The 21,289-nt window shown below is 38.1% G+C and overlaps 1 protein-coding gene across 1 annotated transcript; it reads left to right on the top strand.

The window, feature by feature from the left end:
* The first annotated feature begins 7,192 nt into the window (after window positions 1–7,192).
* On the top strand, window positions 7,193–16,802 carry LOC120463364 (alpha-2,8-sialyltransferase 8E). The gene is made up of 7 exons (XM_039652403.2): window positions 7,193–7,308; window positions 7,853–7,933; window positions 8,882–8,968; window positions 10,253–10,397; window positions 12,368–12,480; window positions 12,675–12,752; window positions 16,235–16,802. The coding sequence occupies exons 1-7, from the start codon at window positions 7,196–7,198 to the stop codon at window positions 16,725–16,727; spliced, it is 1,110 nt and encodes a 369-aa protein (XP_039508337.2). The 5' UTR covers window positions 7,193–7,195; the 3' UTR covers window positions 16,728–16,802.
* Window positions 16,803–21,289: the final 4,487 nt, after the last annotated feature.

Here is a 21,289-nt window from a genome sequence, read left to right as displayed (position 1 = left end):
ACAGCAGATTTAGTTGTTTTCACAGTATTAAATTGTTTTTTCAACAGTTATGTACTGTGCACACAGTTGACAGTATGTTACTGTAGAATTTCAATGCATTCTGGGAAATTATCAGTTACTGTTAATCTAAATACAGCAGTGCAAATTGACCGCGAAAAACACCACACAGTTCCAGGGGTAAAATTGCTAGCCTACTAATGTTATTCTTACATTTAAAATAAAAATGTAGCACTGGTTGACCATTAACAGTCATAATTTATGACATAATTTATGTCAGTGGGGTGTGCATGAGAGCATATTTGACTTTGGAAGAGTTTCTCTGTCGTGTCAGTGGTGCTGATGTCTTTTCTGCCGACCTGGAACTTCTTCATCTGGTAAGTAATAATTCTTATAATGTGTATGCAAACGGATTCTAGCTAATAACTTTGAAGTTTTTTAGAATAGCTGACCACGATTTCTATATTCAATTTAATCTATTCTAGACATTTTAATATAATATGTATATGATAGGCTACTCTTCAATATGTAGCCATTTGGGGCATGTTACTGTAAATTCAAATACATTAGTACGAAATGACCGCGAAAAATAACCACAACCAGCTGCCATTTTATGAAGAACTCTTCAGTTCCCTTCCCTCTGTAAGAACACGCAGGCCGTGCATCGCGTCGCTGTCGGCAACGTTTTCGCCATACATATCTGGTTAGTAGCCTAATTCATATTTTTATGCAAACCATATGAGTTACGTACGTTAATAGATTAACGTTAGAAAGAACTGGCCGCGGAAAGTCAGACGCGGATTTCTTTCATCTTGATAGCCTAACTTACTTGATTAAATATGTGATTTTATTAACATATATTTCATATGTAACCTCTTATAAGGTCAAAATGGTCTAATCATTTTGTTATTTACCACGTTAAGTCGGTGAAAGCGCCTGCACGTTCATAGGGGTTAGGAATTGAAAATCGAAAAATGTATCCTGAAATCGGATATCCAAGGTTAGGATTCGGATTTATTGTTATAAAATTAAAGTGTCAATTCCTCTTATTGATTTTTTCACGCTTTTTTTCCGTGTAAATCCTGACCTGGCGTTCTGCCATTTAACGTTAACGTTACCTCAGTGATAACTGATGGACCACGGAAAGCGCCCAGGTGTATTTTTGTCCAAAATACAAAGCTATGTGTGACATTTACTGTATTGTCGGCTATAATATCATTGTTTTTTTTTTTGTTTTTTTTTTAACTATGTGTAAACTGACATGTAGCCTACTCATTTGAAGGGAACGTGTCAAGCTTTTTTTAAGTCATGTATCACACAAGCAAGATTTAACCTACGTTTTCACGTGATCGTAAATGAATTGATGTTGAGTTATGTTTCAGCTTGCGTTGCATTCAAAAGAAAAGAGTGGACGATAGAGATGAGTTATCTTTAGCCGTTCTTGGCATATTTATTTCAGCTGTTGACACATCGGTCGAACTGACAGCACAGAGAGTAATGAAGATTCTCTCAGTAAAATGATCCTCTTAACTACGGTAAATCAACTTGGACAAACATAATAATAATACAAACGCATCCTCCATAGCCTATACTTTAGTGCCCTCTTGTGGCATAAACACAACACTGAACAGTATAGCATTGCGTTATATTACACAGCATACAACTGAGGACATAATGAACATACTTTAACAATTGATTTTAAACAACAGTCCAACAAACAAGATTTTAGTATTAAGTGAATTACACTTTAGACATCATTTTGTCTGTTTTTGCTGTTTAGCCCAAACAACAACAACAAAAACGTACTGTATTTTAACTGTCTTGTCTGTTCTCCTTTTCCACAGGTGTGAGCTGTGCATGTTAAGAAGACCCCTATCCATCTTGACGACCGATGAGTTGTAAATCTAATGTAATTATTCTATTTATCTAACTACTACTACTATACCTTGGTCCAGTACTGACCCACTGAGAACATTTTAAACAGATTATTATCCATCTGTGAATTTTGTCTATCTGCAAGTTGTTAAGAATTGTTGTGTGAAAATAAACGTTGTTGTACAGTTTAAGGTTTAATTGCATAAAAGCTTGGATAGAAAACTTCCTATTGCAAAAGTTAGAACATAAGTCTGCATATAAATGATTATTAATACCGTAATGCAAGTTTTTCATGGCACATGTGCATGATGAGGTTGTTTTGTGTTTAGTTTTTTTTTTTAAAGGACACTGGATAACTTGTCATTTTGTAATACTCATCTGGATTGGTGGTTTACTTGTCAAAGCTAGTTTATATGTGTCTCCCAGCCCTGCAAATCTGGTCCCTTAGATAGAAAGCAGCCAAAAACCCTTTAAAATCAGCAACTGACCAGTTAGACAGTCTATCTCAAACCAATAGACAATCTTAGACTAGTTTCAGCTGTTTATCCCCAGCAGGGAGTGGGTGGATGAGTTGTTATGAACTATCTTTCTAATAGATTGATCAGATAGCACCCCTTTAATCTTTTCTATTTTACCTGATATTTTTTTTGCATGTATTTATGCATAATTGTTCATGATAGTCATGCATGATTTTTATTGTATTATATTACATTTTTATTATTAATGTATTTAATTGTATTAATGTATTTAAATGTATATTATAAATGCGCTAATGTGTTTGAAAATACACAATAAACCTTGTGCAGTTAAATCTTCAATTGTTCTTTTTTTCTATTTCCCATTAACAGTTAAAATAATATTTCTACGGATTTTCTACAGGTTACACAGTAGCACTATAAAATAAATACAATAACATTACATACTATACAGTATTATTAAAAATTAACAGTGTAATACTGTACTTTAATATGGTAAGAAATTACAGTAAAATAATGTTATTTAATTTACAGTATGCTTAACAGTACTGTTGTTAGTGTTACGGTAATTTTACTGTTAAATGATATACAGCAAGTACTGGATAATTGTTGCCAGTAAGTTACTGTTAATGTGACAAGAAATTTTGCGTCTGCGTGCGTCTGTGGATTATTTTTGTGTTAGAACTCCGCGAGTGATATCTTGAGTTCTGAGTCATGGATTATGTTGAGTTCGGGCTCATTTTAATCGTACGAATCTGCTGTAAATAATGATGTGTCATTTCCCACAATCGGAGCATGTTTAATGAAGTTACGAGCGGAAATGTGTCTTAAATTAAGCATCCATGGATGATTTACATATGGGTCTCTTGAGGGGCTTATTGTACAAAATCTTACTCAAGTTTAGTAAAAATCCCGAAACAATTGTGCTCGTTGTATTCTACTCCTTGAGACCTTTAAAATGACATGGTACATGACTATCTGAGCTGTATGATGTATTTGACATATTGCAGTATGTAGTAGGCTACAAAAAAATTAATTCATAAATTATTAAAACATTTTTTTATATTTATCAGCAAATAACTCGGCACTACTTAGGAGTTTATCAAATTGGCTACATTCATTGTAAAATTCAGACTCTAAGCTTTCAAATGAGGCTTATTTTAAGTAGATCAAGGTCATATTTTTGAAAAATATTATAATTATGTTTTATCGCAGCTGTGTCGCCTGCTGGCGGTACACTCCGTTTTAGAGGGATTACTCGGCACTCCTTTGGAGTTGTTATTAGTGTTTAGATGCATTAAAAAGTTGAGATTCTAAGCTTTAAAATGATACCTATTTTGTGTTATTACCTTCAGTGGTTGCTTAGTAATTTGATCATGAATTTTTTTTATGGGGGGGGTGTCCCACCCGTGGGACTGGGACGGTTCGGGTTTAAGGGGTTAAAGACATAATATGTAGTATTGTTGGATTAAAATATACCAAAACCACTAGAATAATTTCATATATTTGCGCAAATGGTTCTAAGAATTTTTAAATCCAGAGAAATCCACAATTGTAACCAGTGTAATTATTGGTTATTTCTCATTGTGCCGCCTGTTATATCAGGGTTAACCTCGATTTCCAGTTTTACTTCCGTTGTAGAAAACTTGCTTTAATGTGTTCCATTAGACAGGCGAGCAACTGTTTGAGTAGCTTTGTCAAGAGAAAAATAACCATTTGTTATATAGCTCAAAATGGTTTGTCTTATTGTTTGAATCCTAGTATGTTTGTACAAAGTGGCTAACACTGCATAATCAGAAAGAACTTTGTTTGTAGTAGTAACACAGCATTTTCTCCACCATACAATACATATCCTTAAATAATTAGTTGTCACAACAACAATTGCTCTTTTCCACTGCGGTCCCCCTACAGGTTGGAAACGGAATTGTCCCTACTGTTAAACACACACAATTTGTTTATCCACCACCGGCTTTGGAAATAACGATGTCCATAGACAATATGTTACACAGTTTTATTAAAGTATGATGTATTGCGACATCAAAAATGAAGAAAAACTAAATAATGACATTGGTTGCTTTTTTTTAATTTATTTGTTTTTTAGATTGTGTAAAAACGGTAAATTTGAAATGTTCTCGCAATAGCAAGATTCACTCAAGGATGAAAAATAAAACGTATTGCCTGACAGTTAAGCATGTATTAGCCATTTGCATTGTCTGTGAAAATCTTGAGCATTTTATTGGAAAAATAGAGACCCATCAGTCTTGCATCATGTAGCCTCCTTCAGCTCTTGCCAACGAATGTAAGTCGGTCCAATGTTCACTCTAGTTCAAGCTCTTTCTCTATCATCCTCCCTCTTTCTTTTCTTCGCCTCCTCCGACATCAGACCCTTCCTTTTATTTGCAGTCTCCATCATGATGACAATTCAAAAGCTACCCAAGTGCTAGCTATCTTTCATATGTACCTGCTGCTCCACTCAGAGCCTTGCTCCACCTATATGCTATTGTAACGCTTGCCGTAAAGCAAGTCAAATTTGTAGTTTCTTATGTGTCATTCAAACTACAGATCCGCTACCCGATCTGGCAAACTTGCGTAGTGCAACTATAGCCGATAGAGGGCCATAAAGCGAATGCCGAAGTGCCGAGTTGATGAACCACTGAAACAGTTTTGGAACCATTATATTAAGGTACTTGATTCCACGCTCACTCACACAATCATCAATGCTAAGCTTTAGCTACGACCTTTAGCGGCAAAACTTACATAATGTGTCTATAACAAATGCATTTGTTAAAGTCATCAATTTCCTTTAAATATCTTATTTTCTTATTATTTTGACTTATTATACTTTACTTATATTTATTAAAATTAGTATTTTACTTTTTTATACTTATATATATTTATATTCAGTAGGCTATGATAGCCTAAGTGAACATTCAGATCAGTGTTCTATCCCAGAGAGAGAGAGAGAGCTGTTGTCATGTATAGATTATATACTTATATCTGTTTCAAACGTTACAATTATCACAGAGGTATTTAAACGTTTATAGTAAATTGCGTTTTGAAAGGAACTGGAAACTTCAAAATAAAGTGTTACAATTACATTATTACAGCAGTGAACTGAAGTGAATGTTTTGAATGATTTGTTCGAGAGATTCGTTCAAAAACACAGCAGCAAGTGTCTCATTTCAGAGCGTTTCCGCATAACCGGTTTAAGAAGTCACCTGTCACCACTGATTCTTTAATTAAATACCAAATACAGCCGCTCCCAATCCGATTTCAGCGAGCGTCAGCTCTCGGATCGGGCCGGATCGTTATTCTCTGGACGATTTAAAATCTGCCCTGAATCAGTTTCGATTCCATTTCTTGCATTTTGAGGCTCTTTAACCATTTGAATTTGTCGTGACAAAAAACGAATAACCAAAATCCTCAATACGAAAATTCTAAGTTAAATCTAAATCTGCGTCTAAAAGAAACGATATGTTTTAATAACAGCGATTCGCTACTGATTGGGATCTTTTTATAACTGATCTTTTTATAACGTCATATAACTGACGTCTTGGGACGTCTTTTGACCATACGTCAACATCCGCCGTTTTAGGGACGTCCCAAGACGTCAGTTACATGACGTCTTGGGATGAGGCTGTGTTAATTTACCACAGTGAATTAACGATATAGCGCTTGAGTCAGAATTACATCACTAACAGAAGGTGGAACATTAGAAATTATTACATTTTTCGCAGGCATTGAATGTAGTAGGTAGGACTGAAATAAATTCCCCATCGATGACAATGAATTTGATGACAATGAAACGGCCAAACAACATGCCTCCAAATAATAAAGAGACAAAAAAAAAAAAAAAAAAAAAACGCCGGCACACTAAACAGTCGGAAACGAGACAGTGTGCGTGTGTGTATGTGTGTGTGTGTGTGTGTGTTTGTGTGTGTGTTTGTGTGTGTGTGTGTGTGTGAGAGAGAGAGAAATAGAGCTGGTAAGTCCCGCCCATCCGTAATTGAGCCATGAAAGTGAAAGTAACATATGTTGTCTGTGAATTTTTTATATAATTTCTCACGTAACGAGTTTGACATTATATTCATTCTTTGCCTAGCAGTTGTGCAATAGACATAACGAGAAAGACTACACGTCGCATATGTGACGTCGCCGCATAACACATTTTCCCTCCACAAATCACGGTTTTCACCACCTCAAGTTTGTCCTCCCCCTGAAAGAAGGCGGTGAAGTGCACCAAAGACACAGGCATGTTTAGCGGGATCCGTGTGCCGGTGGATGTGATGTAGGCCTATATCAAACACGTCGAAAGAGTTGTAGTCCACAAAGTGCTCTCACACAAAGTCTAACCGTATGAAAATTCTAAACGCTAAATTGTAGCATTCTTTACACGAAACATTATATAAAAAATTCACAGACAACATATGAAGAGTTCAGATGCAAAAGCCTCTAAGTGCCATTTGAAATTTTCTTCTAGAATGATCATTTTTATCAAGCTTGTATAATTAAGTTCAGTGATTTCACTTAAATGGCAATGATAATTACCACAGTGAAATTACTGAACTTAAATATACAAGTTTGATAAAAATCATTATTAAAGAAGAAAATTTCAAATGGCATTTAGAGGCTTTTGCATCTGATGTCTGAACTCTTCGTATGTTCACATTCATTGCAAAATTCAAACGGGATTAGAAAATAATTATTTTCTCTCATTCACTTGCATTGACGATTTTTCAAGAGGTCCAGCGGGGCTAGCTGAAGGGGCGGGACTTACCAGCTCTATGGAGATCCAGGGTTAAGGGCGACTCTCTCACACGCGCGCGCGCACATTGCATTTGTCTCCGATGGCATCGGCGTCTCTCCAGTGGATCTTCACACTGCTGATGGTCCTGGTCATCTTTCAGTGTGTGTGTGTGATGTTTTCACACATGGCCGAGTCCGACACACACTCGTCCAGGTGAGCGCTTTAATCTCAATTTTTCATTATAATTCAATAAACGCTATTTAAAGGAAATCCAATCGGGCTCTGTGATGCTGTTTTTGAGTCGGCTAAGTTATATCTAAAGTCGATGGCTGGTTTAAGATCTGCGTCTTAATAAGTGAGTTTTTTTTTATTTTACTTGATGACACTATGATATTGTGCAAGGTGTCACGAAGTTGCTAAACTTCATCATAATTTTAGTCTGAATATAAATGTTTTAGATGTGTGAAAGCTGTTTCACTCAAATAAATCCTTTAGTTTACTGCGGGGAAATGTTTAACATCTCAAAATTTTAATAGGCTATAGCTATAGGCCTATATTTGCTGAACAAGAACCTTTATTTTTAAGAGTGAGGAGGAACAAGACACAATTAGAATGAAATAGATTGTGTCGAACGGGTTTATCAGCAGTTTTGATCATATTGATCATTTAGAGACATATAGAATATAGCCTAAAAATACATATATAAAAATAGTTAATGATCAACACAAAAATGACATATATGCTCTTCTTCTTTCAGAGATGCGATCACAAAGGGGTTTATGAAGCTGCACTGTGAAAAACTCAGACGCAAGTTTTCCATTATCAAACCGGCCAAAAGGTGCGTGACGTTGCATAAAGCTCTACTGGGGCACAGGTCCCCCATCGTTTGTCTGGGATAGCAACAGTAACTAAGAAAGGCGGTGCTTACCGATAGGTCAATTGTAATGATATATTGTTATCACACACAATAATAATAATAATAATAATAATAATATGTGATGTTTTGAACGTTAGGGAGGTTAGGGAGATTCTCCCCCGAGAAAATTTAGATTTCTCCGACCTTCATATCCGCATTTAAAGGTGTTTCAAGGCCAAAACATTTAATAACAATTAAAAGTATGTTAGTGGACAGCAGTAGCTGAAATGATTTGTCAAGCAGATAACAGATTGTTAAACATGAGAATAAGGATAAATGAATGATTCACACTAAATCACAAAATGTGATTGTCATCATTCAAAACTAAATAACTCTTCAAAAAATGTTGTTTTTGCGTAGTAACTCTGCGCACAAACATAAAACGATTAGCCCACATAAACACCAAACTATACACAGATATGAATTATGTGAAACACTTTATTATTTGTATTATTTACAAAGTTTTGTTTCGTCATGTTTTCATAGCCTACCTCGGTGTGCTCAGATGTGTGCGCGCTGCCGTTGCTTGGAAACACAGACGCGCGCAGACAAGGATTTCTGTCCCGCGGGTCAGCTTCTGGTTAAACAAACTGTGTTGCTTTTACACGCGTTGGTTCAATTGTTTTAATAATGCGTTGCAAATAGATCATTAATATAATTACCCTAGGCCTATATTATAATTTATTTTAAATACACTGAAATATAAAATAAATTGTTAAACTCAGACTTTAGATTTACTGGGGTACAGCAGATTTATAGTGGGGCACGTGCCCCAGTAAAAGGGGTCTAGCAACGCCCGAATGATCTACCAGCGATCCTAGTATTTCAAAGAACTGACTATTGAATGAAATGTCTTTGTTTCCCTCTCAGTATAAAGCTCAATGGGTTCACGGAGGAGCTGTCAGATTACATGAGCTGCCCGTACAAATATAACCAAACTGAGCGGGAGCTGAACAGGTTTGTCTTTAACATCCTCACATTCATGCTTATGGGTTTGCCAGGACAAAAGTCAAAAGTGATTTGCATAGAATTCAAGGTAATTTTGTCAATCTGTATTTTCTGTGCGTGATCATCTTGACATTTGAGCTACAGGAATAACTTGTCCGTTCAGTTGCACATTCCTATCTTTTCTCTATTCCTCCGTCTTCGACCAAGAAGTTTTTGAGCAACACTGGTGCATATAGACAACCAGAATTATCTCATGAAACATTTGGTATTTTAGGAAAAACAGATTTTGATTCTGTGAGAGAGAATTTTTCCAGAACTCCAAGTTTCCATTGATTGATTTCGTTTATTTTCCACAGCAGTGAACTTGTTTAACACACACAACATAACCAATATGAAAAAAAAACAAAAAAAACACCCACCTGTTTTATGCAAATTTTGGGATATTATTGTCCCCTAAGGCGAGACACTATAGCCTACAGGTGAAAGGCTACATTTTTGTAAATAATAGAGATCACCATGAAACTTCCTCAGTTGATTACTTACACAAGTATATTTAAAAAATATTATACTTTTTTGAAATTTGAATGTTTGATTATGCAAATTAGGCAGGAATGATTTTATTTACAAATCCTTCTGAACAAATGTTCAGAATACTGGTATAACTGGAGAGTTTAGTCTGAAATCTGAAGTTTGTACTGGAGAATGACATAGAAATTTTTTTTTTTTTTTTTTTGAGAAAATGGCATATAAAGATTTGTTATGCGATCTGTGAAAACCCGTCGGATGTCGTAACACACTTGTAGGCTACATTTTCAGTTAATTAAACCTGTTTTTTTTTTTCAAAATCCCGTTTCTGAAAATCAAAGCGATCAGCCGACTTCAGATAACCACAATTTTTGTTACAGGCAATCTATAAAAGAAATAAAGATTTAGAAAGGGCTTGAACCCAGATGTATGTGTATGATCGCAAAACCTGTAGTAATTGCCATATGTCAAATTTCACCATGTGGTGGGTTTTCCCTAATCGCATCACATTTAAGTAGGGAATTAAAAACATTTCTATTGGGGGAAACATAATATTTCTAGCTCATGAACACTGATTATTGACATTATTGTTCGAGACACGGTGTTTAAAGAGAGAAGCTGTTCAAACAATAAAGCTACTGAAGTGGGTCGTTTTAACAGAGATGACACTGACAAAGCTGATCATGCTTCTCTCTCTCTCTCTCTCTCTCTCTCTCTCTCTCTCTCTCTCTCTCTCTCTCCCTCTCCCTCTGTGTGTGTTTATGACAGAATCCGGTTGCAGTTTTGTTGTAACGCCACAGGATCATTCATCCTCACCAAAGACAACACAGCCATCAATCAATCCATCCAATATGAAACAAGCACAACAAAAACATACAAAATGAATTCAGAAATTTACAGTATGCTGCCTGAGGTGTGTGTTTGTATGTGCGTTTGTGTCTGTGATTGTGTATATGATTATATGTGTGAGATAAAGAAAGGTTGTGTGTTTGTGGCTATATGTATATACTGTATATATATATATACATACATACAGTGGCCAAAACTAATGGCACTCCTAGGGTATGATCAAAAATGGCTGTAAAAAATAAATTGCATTATTTCTCCTTTTGATATTTCATAAAAAAAATGAAAGGCACTGTAATTTGCTCTGGCCCCCCTTCCTGTTAGTTATATCCACAAAATATAATAGAATTCATAGACAATTAGAAAAGTTTTTGGGGCAGACCTGACCTGTTGAGAAGAGATGGTATTTGTGCTGCTCTTCTCTCTAGTAATATGGCACATAATCTTAGAGCTCAAACATGACAGTCTGGGGCTCAGGTCAGGAAGCAGACAGACTGGCTAAACCGACCGTCTGCAAAAATAAATAAATCCCATCAAATAGAGACTCTTTCACCAAGATATCATCACATAGAGACTGTGTCTGTTCCCAGAATAAGGACATACAAAAAACTTCCAAACCCATTTAGGTTTAAAAATGTAATTGGTTCAACAAATAAAAAAACAGATAAATGAGCCACTGATATATTCGATCCCTTACTTCAAAAGCACTTATTGTTAATGATATGATTACAGATTATAACCTAGATGTGCTGTGTTTGACAGAACACTTGGCTAAAACCAGACGATTAAATGAGTCCACCCCACAAGATTACGATATGATACCCCACAACATATAAACATGATCCTCGTCTGAAAGGCAAAGGTGTTGCTGTAAATTATAGTAATACTTTCAAAATTACTAAGAAGTCTAGTTTCCAATATAATTCTTTTGAAGTGTTGGTGCTTAATATAACACTATCTAATGCAAATGATAAATCCAGTTTAAGATTTGTGGTGGCTACAGCATACAGGCCACCAGGGCACCATACAGACTTTATCAAAGAATTTGCTGACTTTCTATCAGAGTTAGTACTGGCTTGCAGATAAAGTCCTATTTGTTGGTGATTTTAATATACATGCCGATAATGAAAAAGATGACAAATATGTTAGACCTATCACTTCTGCCACTAAAGATTGCTTTATAAATAATCTTCCTAAACAGTTACATAATTTCAGCATCCCAGATAGCTTAGAAGAACTCGATAGTGAACCTGGAAGAAAACTAAACTAGAGGTATTTCGTATTTCATGGAAGGAGATCTCTATTGCATACAGAGAGGCCTTAAAAGCAGCTAGATCTACTTATTTTTCAACCCTGTTAGAAGAAAATAAACATAACCCAAGGTATTTATTTGAAACAGTTTCTAAACTATCGAAAAATAAAGCATCAAGCCCAGAAGCTTCCAAACAGCACAGCAGTAATGACTTTATGATCTCCTGACGCAACCGTCAACTACAGCATCGCATCAGGGACTGCATTGTAGTCTCCTTAAGGAAAAATTAGCTATAGGAGACGGAGAGTTGTCTAAACTCGTTGAATCTAAATCTCTCTATTCCTCAGCTGGGATTGTGCAGAGCCCTTTGAAGCACTTCAACATGTTGGTTGCGCTTGGAGTCCTGAAATCCTGAAATTTTTTCCTCAAACTTAATTTCTTTTCCAATGAAGAAAGAAAGACATGAACATCTAAATATATGGCGGTGTATAGTATGTTATGGGGTTTGCCTGGCTTCGCTATACGTAGCACGACACGATACGATGCTTCTGTCGCCTTCATGTTAGTAGTACCGAACGATTTAATTATGCTTTTTTTGTGACTGCATATCATTATGCTTCCTATCAAAAAACTGGAGTGGCTTGTTCACTAAATGTGTGTGCTTCGTTTCAATGTGACTCCGTGGTCTCATGCTGCCATTTTTGATTGTATATACCAGGGGTATAAGCATAACGTTTTGTGTGATGATGGGTATGGGTATAAAGTTAAACCAAATATATGTTCAGGACATCCCCTGGTCCGGTCGGCGTCTGGGTCGGTGTGCTGTGGTCGGCAGCGGTGGGATTTTGAAAAACAGCAGCTGTGGACGTGAGATTGACAACGCAGACTTTGTCATTCGGTAAACACATCCCATCATTCTTTGCTCTCACACTGACCACAACATCATTATTCATCCATCCTTCCTGTTAAAATGAGAGCTGAGAACTGATAGGAATGTAAAATGTGTACCTTGAAATGCAATGTAAATCGTTTTGGATAAAAGTGTCTGCCAAATGCGTAAATGTAAATGTTGATGTTTTCTGTCTCTTTCAGGTTTAATTTGGCAGAGGTTAATGACAGTGATGTTGGACTGAAGACGGATCTGATAACCATCAACCCCAGTCAGATCCGGTCAGTGTACGCACACACACACACACACAACAGTAAAAACACAGCTTTGATTATCACTTAAATGAACTTCTCATGATGTTTCAGATTCATTGTAAGCTTTCAGAATCTTTTTTATTGACTACATGCGCCTCTATGCTTTGAACTGGAACCTGTTCGTCGTTTGGTGTCGTTTGGCCGAACTTGCCCGATCAGAGTCGTGCTTTATTCCTGCAAAATGGGTTGGAGCCTCAAAGTGTATGTTGCCACAATAGCCGCTCATCATGATACAGTATAGATGGGAAGTCGTTGGAAAAGCACGACCTGGTCATCACATTCCTTAAGGGTGCTCGGAGGTTAAGTCCACCTCGTAACCCGCACCCTGTACCCTCTTGGGACTTAACCATAGTGCTCAGAGCACTCCAGAGGCCCCCTTGTTGAGCCCTGAAATACAGCAGAGATAAATATCTTGTCGATGAGGACAGCTCTCCTGTTGGCGTTGGTCCAACACTATCTCACGACCAATTCGTACGAATTCGACGCATGATTAAAAAGTGTCTAATTCGTACGAATTCGTACGACCTCACTCGTACTAATTCGTACGATTTGTCTAAACCCACGTGATGGTTAGGTTTAGGGGCGGGGTAAGGGGTAGGTCATTCGTACGAATTCATATGAATTGGCCAATTCGTAAAATATGTACGATTTAGCAAAATCATATCAATTCGTACGAGTGAGGTCGTATGAATTGTTACGAATTAGCCACTTTTTAATCATTCGCGGAATTCATACGACTTGGTCGTGAGATCGGGTTCGACCAAGTCGTACGAATTCGACGAATGATTAAAAAGTGGCTAATTCGTAACAATTCATATCATAAATCGTACATATTTTACGAATTGGCCAATTCGTATGAATTCGTACGAATGACCTACCCCTTACCCCGCCCCTAAACCTAACCATCACGTGGGTTTAGACAAATCGTACAAATTAGTACGAGTGAGGTCGTACGAATTATTACGAATTAGACACTTTTTAATCATTCGTCGAATTCATACGACTTGGTCGTGAGATCAGGTTCGACCAATTCGTACGAATTCGACGAATGATTAAAAAGTGGCTAATTCGTCGAATTCAGTGGCTAATTCGAAAAAGTGGCTAATTCGTCGAATTCATACGAATTGGTCGTGAGATCGGGTTCGACGAAGTCGTACGAATTCGACGAATGATTAAAAAGTGGCTAATTCATAACAATTCATACGACCTCACTCGTACGGATTAATACGATTTTGCTAAATCGTACATATTTTACGAATTGGCCAATTCGTATGAATTCGTACTAATGACCTACCCCTTACCCTGCCCCTAAACCTAACCATCACGTGGGTTTCGACAAATCGTACGAATTAGTATGAGTGAGGTCGTACGAATTCGACACTTTTTAATCATGCGTCGAATTCGTACGAATTGGTCGTGAGATAGTGTTGGTTGGTCTCTTTTAAGAGGTTAGGGGATCTGTAGGCATTTTTGGTAGATGATCCTCTTCGTAATATCATTCATTTGTCTTTGTCGCTAGGATACCTACCGAAAACCTTTAAGCTGGCTATGATAAAACCGCTAAGTTAAATCGCAACTTGATCCTACAGAATAAGTCAATTACAGAGTAATCTCGAATCTGCCTTTTCTGTCATCCTCTATGGTGGACCTGCACCTGGACCCAACCCCAACTCATCCTCATCGACACGACAGCCATCGGCACTGATCCTTAACAACTCGGCGGGATTACTTCGTCTTCCAAACAGATGGAAATAGACAAATACTCTAAATGTTCCGATCCAATCTGACTTGTAACGCTGCCCGAATCACACACTGTTCCTTCATTGGCCAGAGGAGAACTGGCCCCCGACTGAGTCTGGTTTCTCCCAAGGTTTTTTTTCTCCATTCTGTCCCTGATGGAGTTTTGGTTCCTTGCCACTTTTTCCTTGGCTTTTGGCTTGCTTAGTTGGGAATATTATTGATCTGTGTTGTTTTCATGTTATCACTGTGAAGCTGCTTTGATACAATCTGTTTTGTAAAAAGCGCTATATATATATATATATATATATATAACGGTGACTTGACTTGACTGCTTTGGCGGGAAGCTAAGCTGGGCGCTGTGAGGGGCAAGCACCATGGTGTGTTATTAGGGATCCCAATTCTCGGTTCCGTATGGTAACCCTCATTCCCCAGAGGTGGGAGACGTCTCGTCCTGTCGGCATGCTTGCTGTACCTTCGCGGAGGACTGGACATCGTCTGGCTCCTCAGCTTAAAGCATATGTGTGTGCACTTGCTTCCGATTTATACCCGCACTGGCAGGCGGGGCGCAAAATACAATTCCTGCATGCCAATATTCATTGGCTCGTTTTAATTCACCAGAAGGCAATTGTTCTCCCTAGTGTGACCCCAATTCGTTGGAAACTCCTCCGACAAGATGTCTCCGTTCCCTCCTCAGGGAACGAGGGTTACCATACCTAACCTAGACGTTCATTGTTACTTGTTATTGTGGAGCAACATGAGACACTGCTAATTAAGGAGGAGGAGGTGCCGATCTCAGGACTTGGTTGTAAAGCCAGTGGTCTCATATGCATCAACCTGAGCGGCATTACTGAGGGTGTGGATGCCACAAGCCCCATGAACCTCTGAGAATATTTCAGTGGAGCCTCTGTTTTCCCCTGATTGTATATTCAGGCATTTCAACTCTAACTGAGAGATGGTGAGAAGTGCCACTCCTTGTTCTTGAACTTTGTCTTTTCCCAGCTGACCTAATGCTCACTCAACAGATGTAGAGAGAGAGGTAGAATGAGCCAGTAGTCCAGATAGTTTAAAATGCGAATCCCCAGTTGGACAAGGGCCACCTCCACAACTTTGGTAAAAATGCAGGGAGACAGGAATAGGCCAAAGGGGAGGACCTTGTACTAGTATGCCCAACCGTCAATGAAATGGGTCTGTGTCGAGGTAGAATCGAGACGTGAATGTACGCGTCCTTCTGGTCAATTTCTACGAACCAATCTTGAGGACGTACGCACATGAGAATGCATTTCTGCAGTAGCATCTTGAATGGGTGCTTGTGAAGGGCCCGATCCAAGATTGTCCAAAAAGACACTCGTCGCCCGATTTGCTCTTTTAAGAAAAAAATACTCTTTTTTGACTGAAGGGACCTCTGCGCTTACCCCTTGGACTGCAATGCACTGGTGAACCACTGTTGAATGCGCTCTTTTCCCCTGTCTAGAGAAATCATTGAATGAGTGATGTGGGCCCCCATCTTATATACCCATATGTACGGGGAAGTGGCTTGGCATGCAAATTCGTCACCAATTCCATTGGCGGTTTTTATAAAACTCAGAGATGATTGGGGCTCCCAAGTGACACGTAGTCGTGACTGACAAATGGGGAACAGAGACATATTTCCCCGCTGTATACATATGTGTTCTGTCAGTAGCGTTTATTATAAAACTGTGTTTCTGTAGATACAAAGACCTGGAGAAGAATCCGGATCCGTTGGTGGAGCGGGTCAGTGTGTACGGAAACGCCACCGTCATTATTCCTGCCTTCGCCTACACCTTCTGCACAACTCCGTCAATCAACGCGCTCAAAGTCCTCCATCCACTCAGACCTCATCAGCCGGTGGTGTTCTTCAGCCCCTCTTACCTGCGGTCACTGGACCGGTTCTGGAAGGGGCGTGGCCTGCAGGAGAAGCGCCTCTCCACTGGGTTTATTTTAATCAGCACTGCACTGGAACTGTGTGAGCATGTTCACGTTTACGGATTCTGGCCGTTCGGCAGCGACCTGCAGGAACAGCCGATTCCATACCATTATTACGACCAGATCCTCCCGAGCTCCCACATGCACAAGATGCCGGAAGAGTTTGTGCGACTACTGCAGCTCCACAGCCAGGGGGCGCTGACACTCCACCTGCTGCCCTGCGACTCGCCAGAGACGGATCGAGAAAATAATTTATAGGGTTTGCACGAAGACTATCCCAGGTTGTTAAAGACATAATATGTTAGATTGTTGGATTTAAATATCCCAAAACCACTAGAAAAATTATATATATTTGCGCAAATGTTCCCATGAATTTCTAAATCCAGAGAAATCCACAATTTTAACCAGTGTAATGGCTCATTGTGCCGCCTGTCATCAAATCAGGGTTAACCCATAGACTGTAAAAAATATGGACAAAGCGTCTGTGACGTCACCCATAGACTCTCTGAAGAACGGGTTTGAGGCTGTTTATGGGCGGCGCCATACTGGAACCTCTTGGAAAATACAAAAGTTTCAGAAAGGATACAGAGGTGGTATGATGTGTCGTGTCAGATCATGGCCGAGACGTCAAATTCACTCGGCGCGGCCCGTTATCAGCTGTCAATCAAAGTTAACCGCCCTTATTTGTCATACATTTTATATCTAAATATGATCTAAACTAACGAGTTAGAAAAAAAAATCACCCCCCTCACAGTTGTAAGGCACACGGAACATATTGAAGATTACAATAAAAGTCCATGAGACCAAACTGTAAACATATGAATTTATGCTGTGAAAACGGACATTTTAACATGACGTCTACGATATTTGCTCCCGTTTGGGACCGGCCTCTAGCGGATTTTCAATGTATTGCAGTTTTTCGCACTTCCGGGTAGGCTTCATCTTTCAGATTAGAATGTTGCCGCTTGGGTTAACCTCGATTTCCGGTTTTACTTCCGTAGTAGAAAACTTGGAAACATAATGAGTGAATGTGTTCCATTAGACAGGCGAGCACCTGTTTGAGTAGCTTTATCAACAGAAAAACAACCATTTGTTATATAGCTCAAAACGGTTAGTCTCTTGTTTTATTGATTTACCGCGAGTACCATGTTTGTACAAAGTGGCTAACACTGCATAATCAAAAAGAGCTTTATTTGCAGTATTAGTAACACCGCATTTTTTTTCCATCATACAATATACATTTTGAATTAATTGCATTCCACTTAGAAACACAAGATATTCAAGTACTGATCTAGCTCCCTTCAATGTGCAACAAGTGTCTCATTGCAGACACTGAGCGAAGGAGTAACAGAACTATGCAACAACTTTCAACATAGAGGTATTTATGATTGTTTTGACCAAGAACCCGACAATTTTAAGCACTTGCTGGCTGTTTCATTAATGAGATAAAACTATTTTGAATTTAAAGCAACACCAAAGCACTTTTCCTCTTCGGAAGTAGCACTTAATAATGGGGTTTTAGAGAATGGGTCAGCTTCCATTCATGGGACTCAGCTGGTACGTATACAAACACTTAAATTACACACAAGGAAGGTTTTCTAATAATAACGTTAAATGCTAATTTTATTATTGTTTTAATACCAATTCAGTTTTTTTTTTACATTTTAAATGGCTGATATAAAAACTTGATAGAAAATAAAAATACATGTATATAATGAATGTGTAATATATTGAAAAATGTTAATCTCTCGAGTTATCTAACTGTCTAATGAGTTTATTTTCATTTAATTTTTTTTCTGAGATAAATGTAATACGCACAAGCTTCATCAGTTTGAGCGATTATATGAGACATGATCCGTTAGTATGTTGTGCTATATCTTTTATCATTCCTTTTAATTTTCAATCATGATTATTTAGAAACTAGTTGCAAAAAGGAAGAAATGAATTTAGTCAAGAGCCGCTCAAGTCATAGCAATAGCTAAGTCACGCTACATCAAAAAAGTTCAAATATATTGTCAAATTTCATTATAAAACAGACACACTTTGAAATCCGAAACTTTATAAATCACGAAGCGTATTGCGATTTATTGGAGAGAAGGTGCGCTACAATCTTGTTCATTCATCAACTAAAAATTACGTTGACTAAAAGATTGATTCTTACGATTTAAGAATTGATCATTAAAAACAAGATGAGATTAAAAATGAGAAATAGACATTTTTACCCATCCCTATTTTGAATATTCATATGGATCATTCAAAACTAGAACACAGAACGGATAAATAATATTGACCACAATCAGCAGAGATTCATGGTGGCGATGCAGGAGAACAATGACATGAATCAAGAAGAATGACTGTTATGTTTGGAGATCAGTGTTGACTTTTATACTAAATAATACTGCGCCGGGAGGAATATATAGCAAATCCATGGTTAATGTGAAAACCCTTTTTTATGAGAGATCAAATATGTTTTATTTATCATTATTTAGGTGTGCAGAATTCATTCAGAAGTATTTTTCCTCTAAACCATTCAGGTCATATAGTTTATACTGTTCTGTTCTTTATTTGCATGTGAGACATTAGTGGATGTGAATGTAATCAGACTGTGACTTTAATTTTGTTAAATCTGTACTAGTTGACTCAGGGTTAAAATATATGGGATTTTTGTTTATTTCCGGAAAAGTCAGGTAAATAAATATATTTTACAGATTGTGATGACGGGTGCTAAGATGACGTCATCATCACTGTGTGAAGGAAGTTTTAGATGAAGTTTTTGCAAACTGTTAAGGTATTTGTTTCTTTACAGTTATCTTTATGGTTTTGTGTTTCTGTTGATTATGTTGCAGCCTATTAGGTTTACGATATAATTGTTTAATCTGGTTCATTATTCTAAAATATATACGCTATTTATAAGTTTAAGATATGTTGTTTGAGTTGATTGCAGTCAGATAGGTGCACATGTCAGCGGTCATCACATGTTATATCTATTACAGTTGTTTTTTGACCACTCGGAGACAAGTTGTAGCATTGTTATTTATTATTTCAAATCTGTATTTATTCCCACATGGCAAACAGTTACCCTACATGCTGTCTACTCTCCAGATCTTGTTGGGTTAAACCATTTCTATTAAGAGGGAAGTGAACCTAAAAGTTTGGCGATGTAGGCATAGATGAATGTCTTAAGGTGTTTTTGTTTAGTTTAAGTTTATGAATGAGTTTATTTTTATTTATTTCAGAAATTAGGCTACAAAGTTTTGGTAATGATGCCCCTGCAGTGGTATGGTCTTTGGTGTAATGAGCCTGACCTGGGTTATATAAGACCGTCTAAACTGATCCTTGGGAGGAGGAGAGTAGGCTATGTGATTATATTGCTGAATGTTTCAAGAAGCATTGCTGCCTGAAGCAATTACTTTTCTTTGATTTTGTTATATCAAGGTTTGCACTGAGTCCAGTGTATGTTTATTTTTGAAACTTTCTTTCTTTTTTTTCGGTAATGGTATATTCTTTGCTTTGCCACATCACTGAGAAATTTGTACACCCCTACTTCTCCACTGGCATTTAATAAAAAATCCTCTTGGATGATGCCTGAGTCCTGAGCCTATCTACCACCTCCTCTTTGTAAGTAGTGTTATCATGAACCTTGTGTAACTTTTTTATGATTTATGATGTGATTTATGGCCTATTCGCGGAGATATTAGCCGAAAACCGTCGGCCGCGCTCTGAAATGGCGCCCGCTGAGGACGTCACGAGCTCGGGAGAAAATCGCCTCGTGGGCCCCCGGAAATGCAAATATCTCGGCGAAAACTCAACGTATCTCGGCGAAAACTTAACCTATCGACGCCATTTTTCTATTGAGTGGAGAACAGGACGAGGCCTTTCGAAAGAGACCACCTCTAGCCTCGTGGGCCCCCGGAGGCCCAAGATGCAGCCCCCGGAAGCGCCCCCGGCAGCGAAAAACGCAAATATCTCGGTGAAAACTCAACGTATCTTGGCGAAAACTCAACCTATATCAACACCATTTTTTTATCGAGTGGAGAACGGGACGAGAACTTTCGAAAGAGACCGCCCCTAACCTCGTGGGCTGATATACAGGCCCCCAAAGCAAGGGAAGCGAAAATCGCAAATATCTCGGCGAAAACTCAACCTATCGACGCTAATTTTTTATCGAGTGGAGAACGGGCCGAGACCCTTCGAAAGAGACTGCCTCCAGCCTCGTGGGCCACCGGGGCCCCGAGATACAGCCCCTGTAAGCGAAAAACGCAAATATCTCGCGAAAACCCTATGATTTTTGCAGCACATTTTCATCTTTCTTTTTTGTGGTGTCTTAAAAGAAAACTGCTCTTGTTCTGGTGTCAACTGTGCATTCTTCAGCCACTACACTGATTTGTATCTTCACCTTTTACCTCTTTTTTGCTTTCTGAAGGATGACAGAAACACTTAAATCTCTATACTTAAAGGTAAATTCCTAGGAACTGGATCTGCTGGTTGCCTCAACTTCTACCGAATCGATCTATTCTCCACTCGAACCTTCTTCTTTAACATCCACATTTACCTCTTTTCCATAATTTTCCTTACCCTGTACAACTTCTTCATTACTTTTTTTGACCCTTAGCATTTTTGGTTGGGAAATTCCGAATTTAATGCCCTTTATTGCCACATCCGAAGCATGAATAACTAAAATCTTCAATACGAAAATTCAAAGTTCAATCTAAATCTGCGTCATCCGCAATTAACATCTAGGCCTATATGACGCGCCTAAAATTAACTATATGTTTTAATAACGGCGAAAGAATTACATCACTAAGAAAAGATGGAACAAT

This window comes from Pimephales promelas, chromosome 20, assembly GCF_988280905.1.
Source record: "Pimephales promelas chromosome 20, fPimPro1.hap1.1, whole genome shotgun sequence".
NCBI classification, from domain to species: domain Eukaryota; kingdom Metazoa; phylum Chordata; class Actinopteri; order Cypriniformes; family Leuciscidae; genus Pimephales; species Pimephales promelas.
Note: the sequence above shows the minus strand (reverse complement) of the source record. Positions and strands in the feature narration are given on the sequence as shown.

What these genes read in the sequence shown, in the direction of transcription:
- LOC120463364 (XM_039652403.2), top strand. Translation starts at nt 7,196, where the DNA reads ATGGCATCGGCGTCTCTCCAGTGGATCTTCACACTGCTGATGGTCCTG. An exon ending in ATTATCAAACCGGCCAAAAG is followed by an intron (nt 7,934 to 8,881) that starts GTGCGTGACGTT and finishes TTTCCCTCTCAG; the next exon opens with TATAAAGCTCAATGGGTTCA. An exon ending in ATCAACCCCAGTCAGATCCG is followed by an intron (nt 12,753 to 16,234) that starts GTCAGTGTACGC and finishes GTGTTTCTGTAG; the next exon opens with ATACAAAGACCTGGAGAAGA.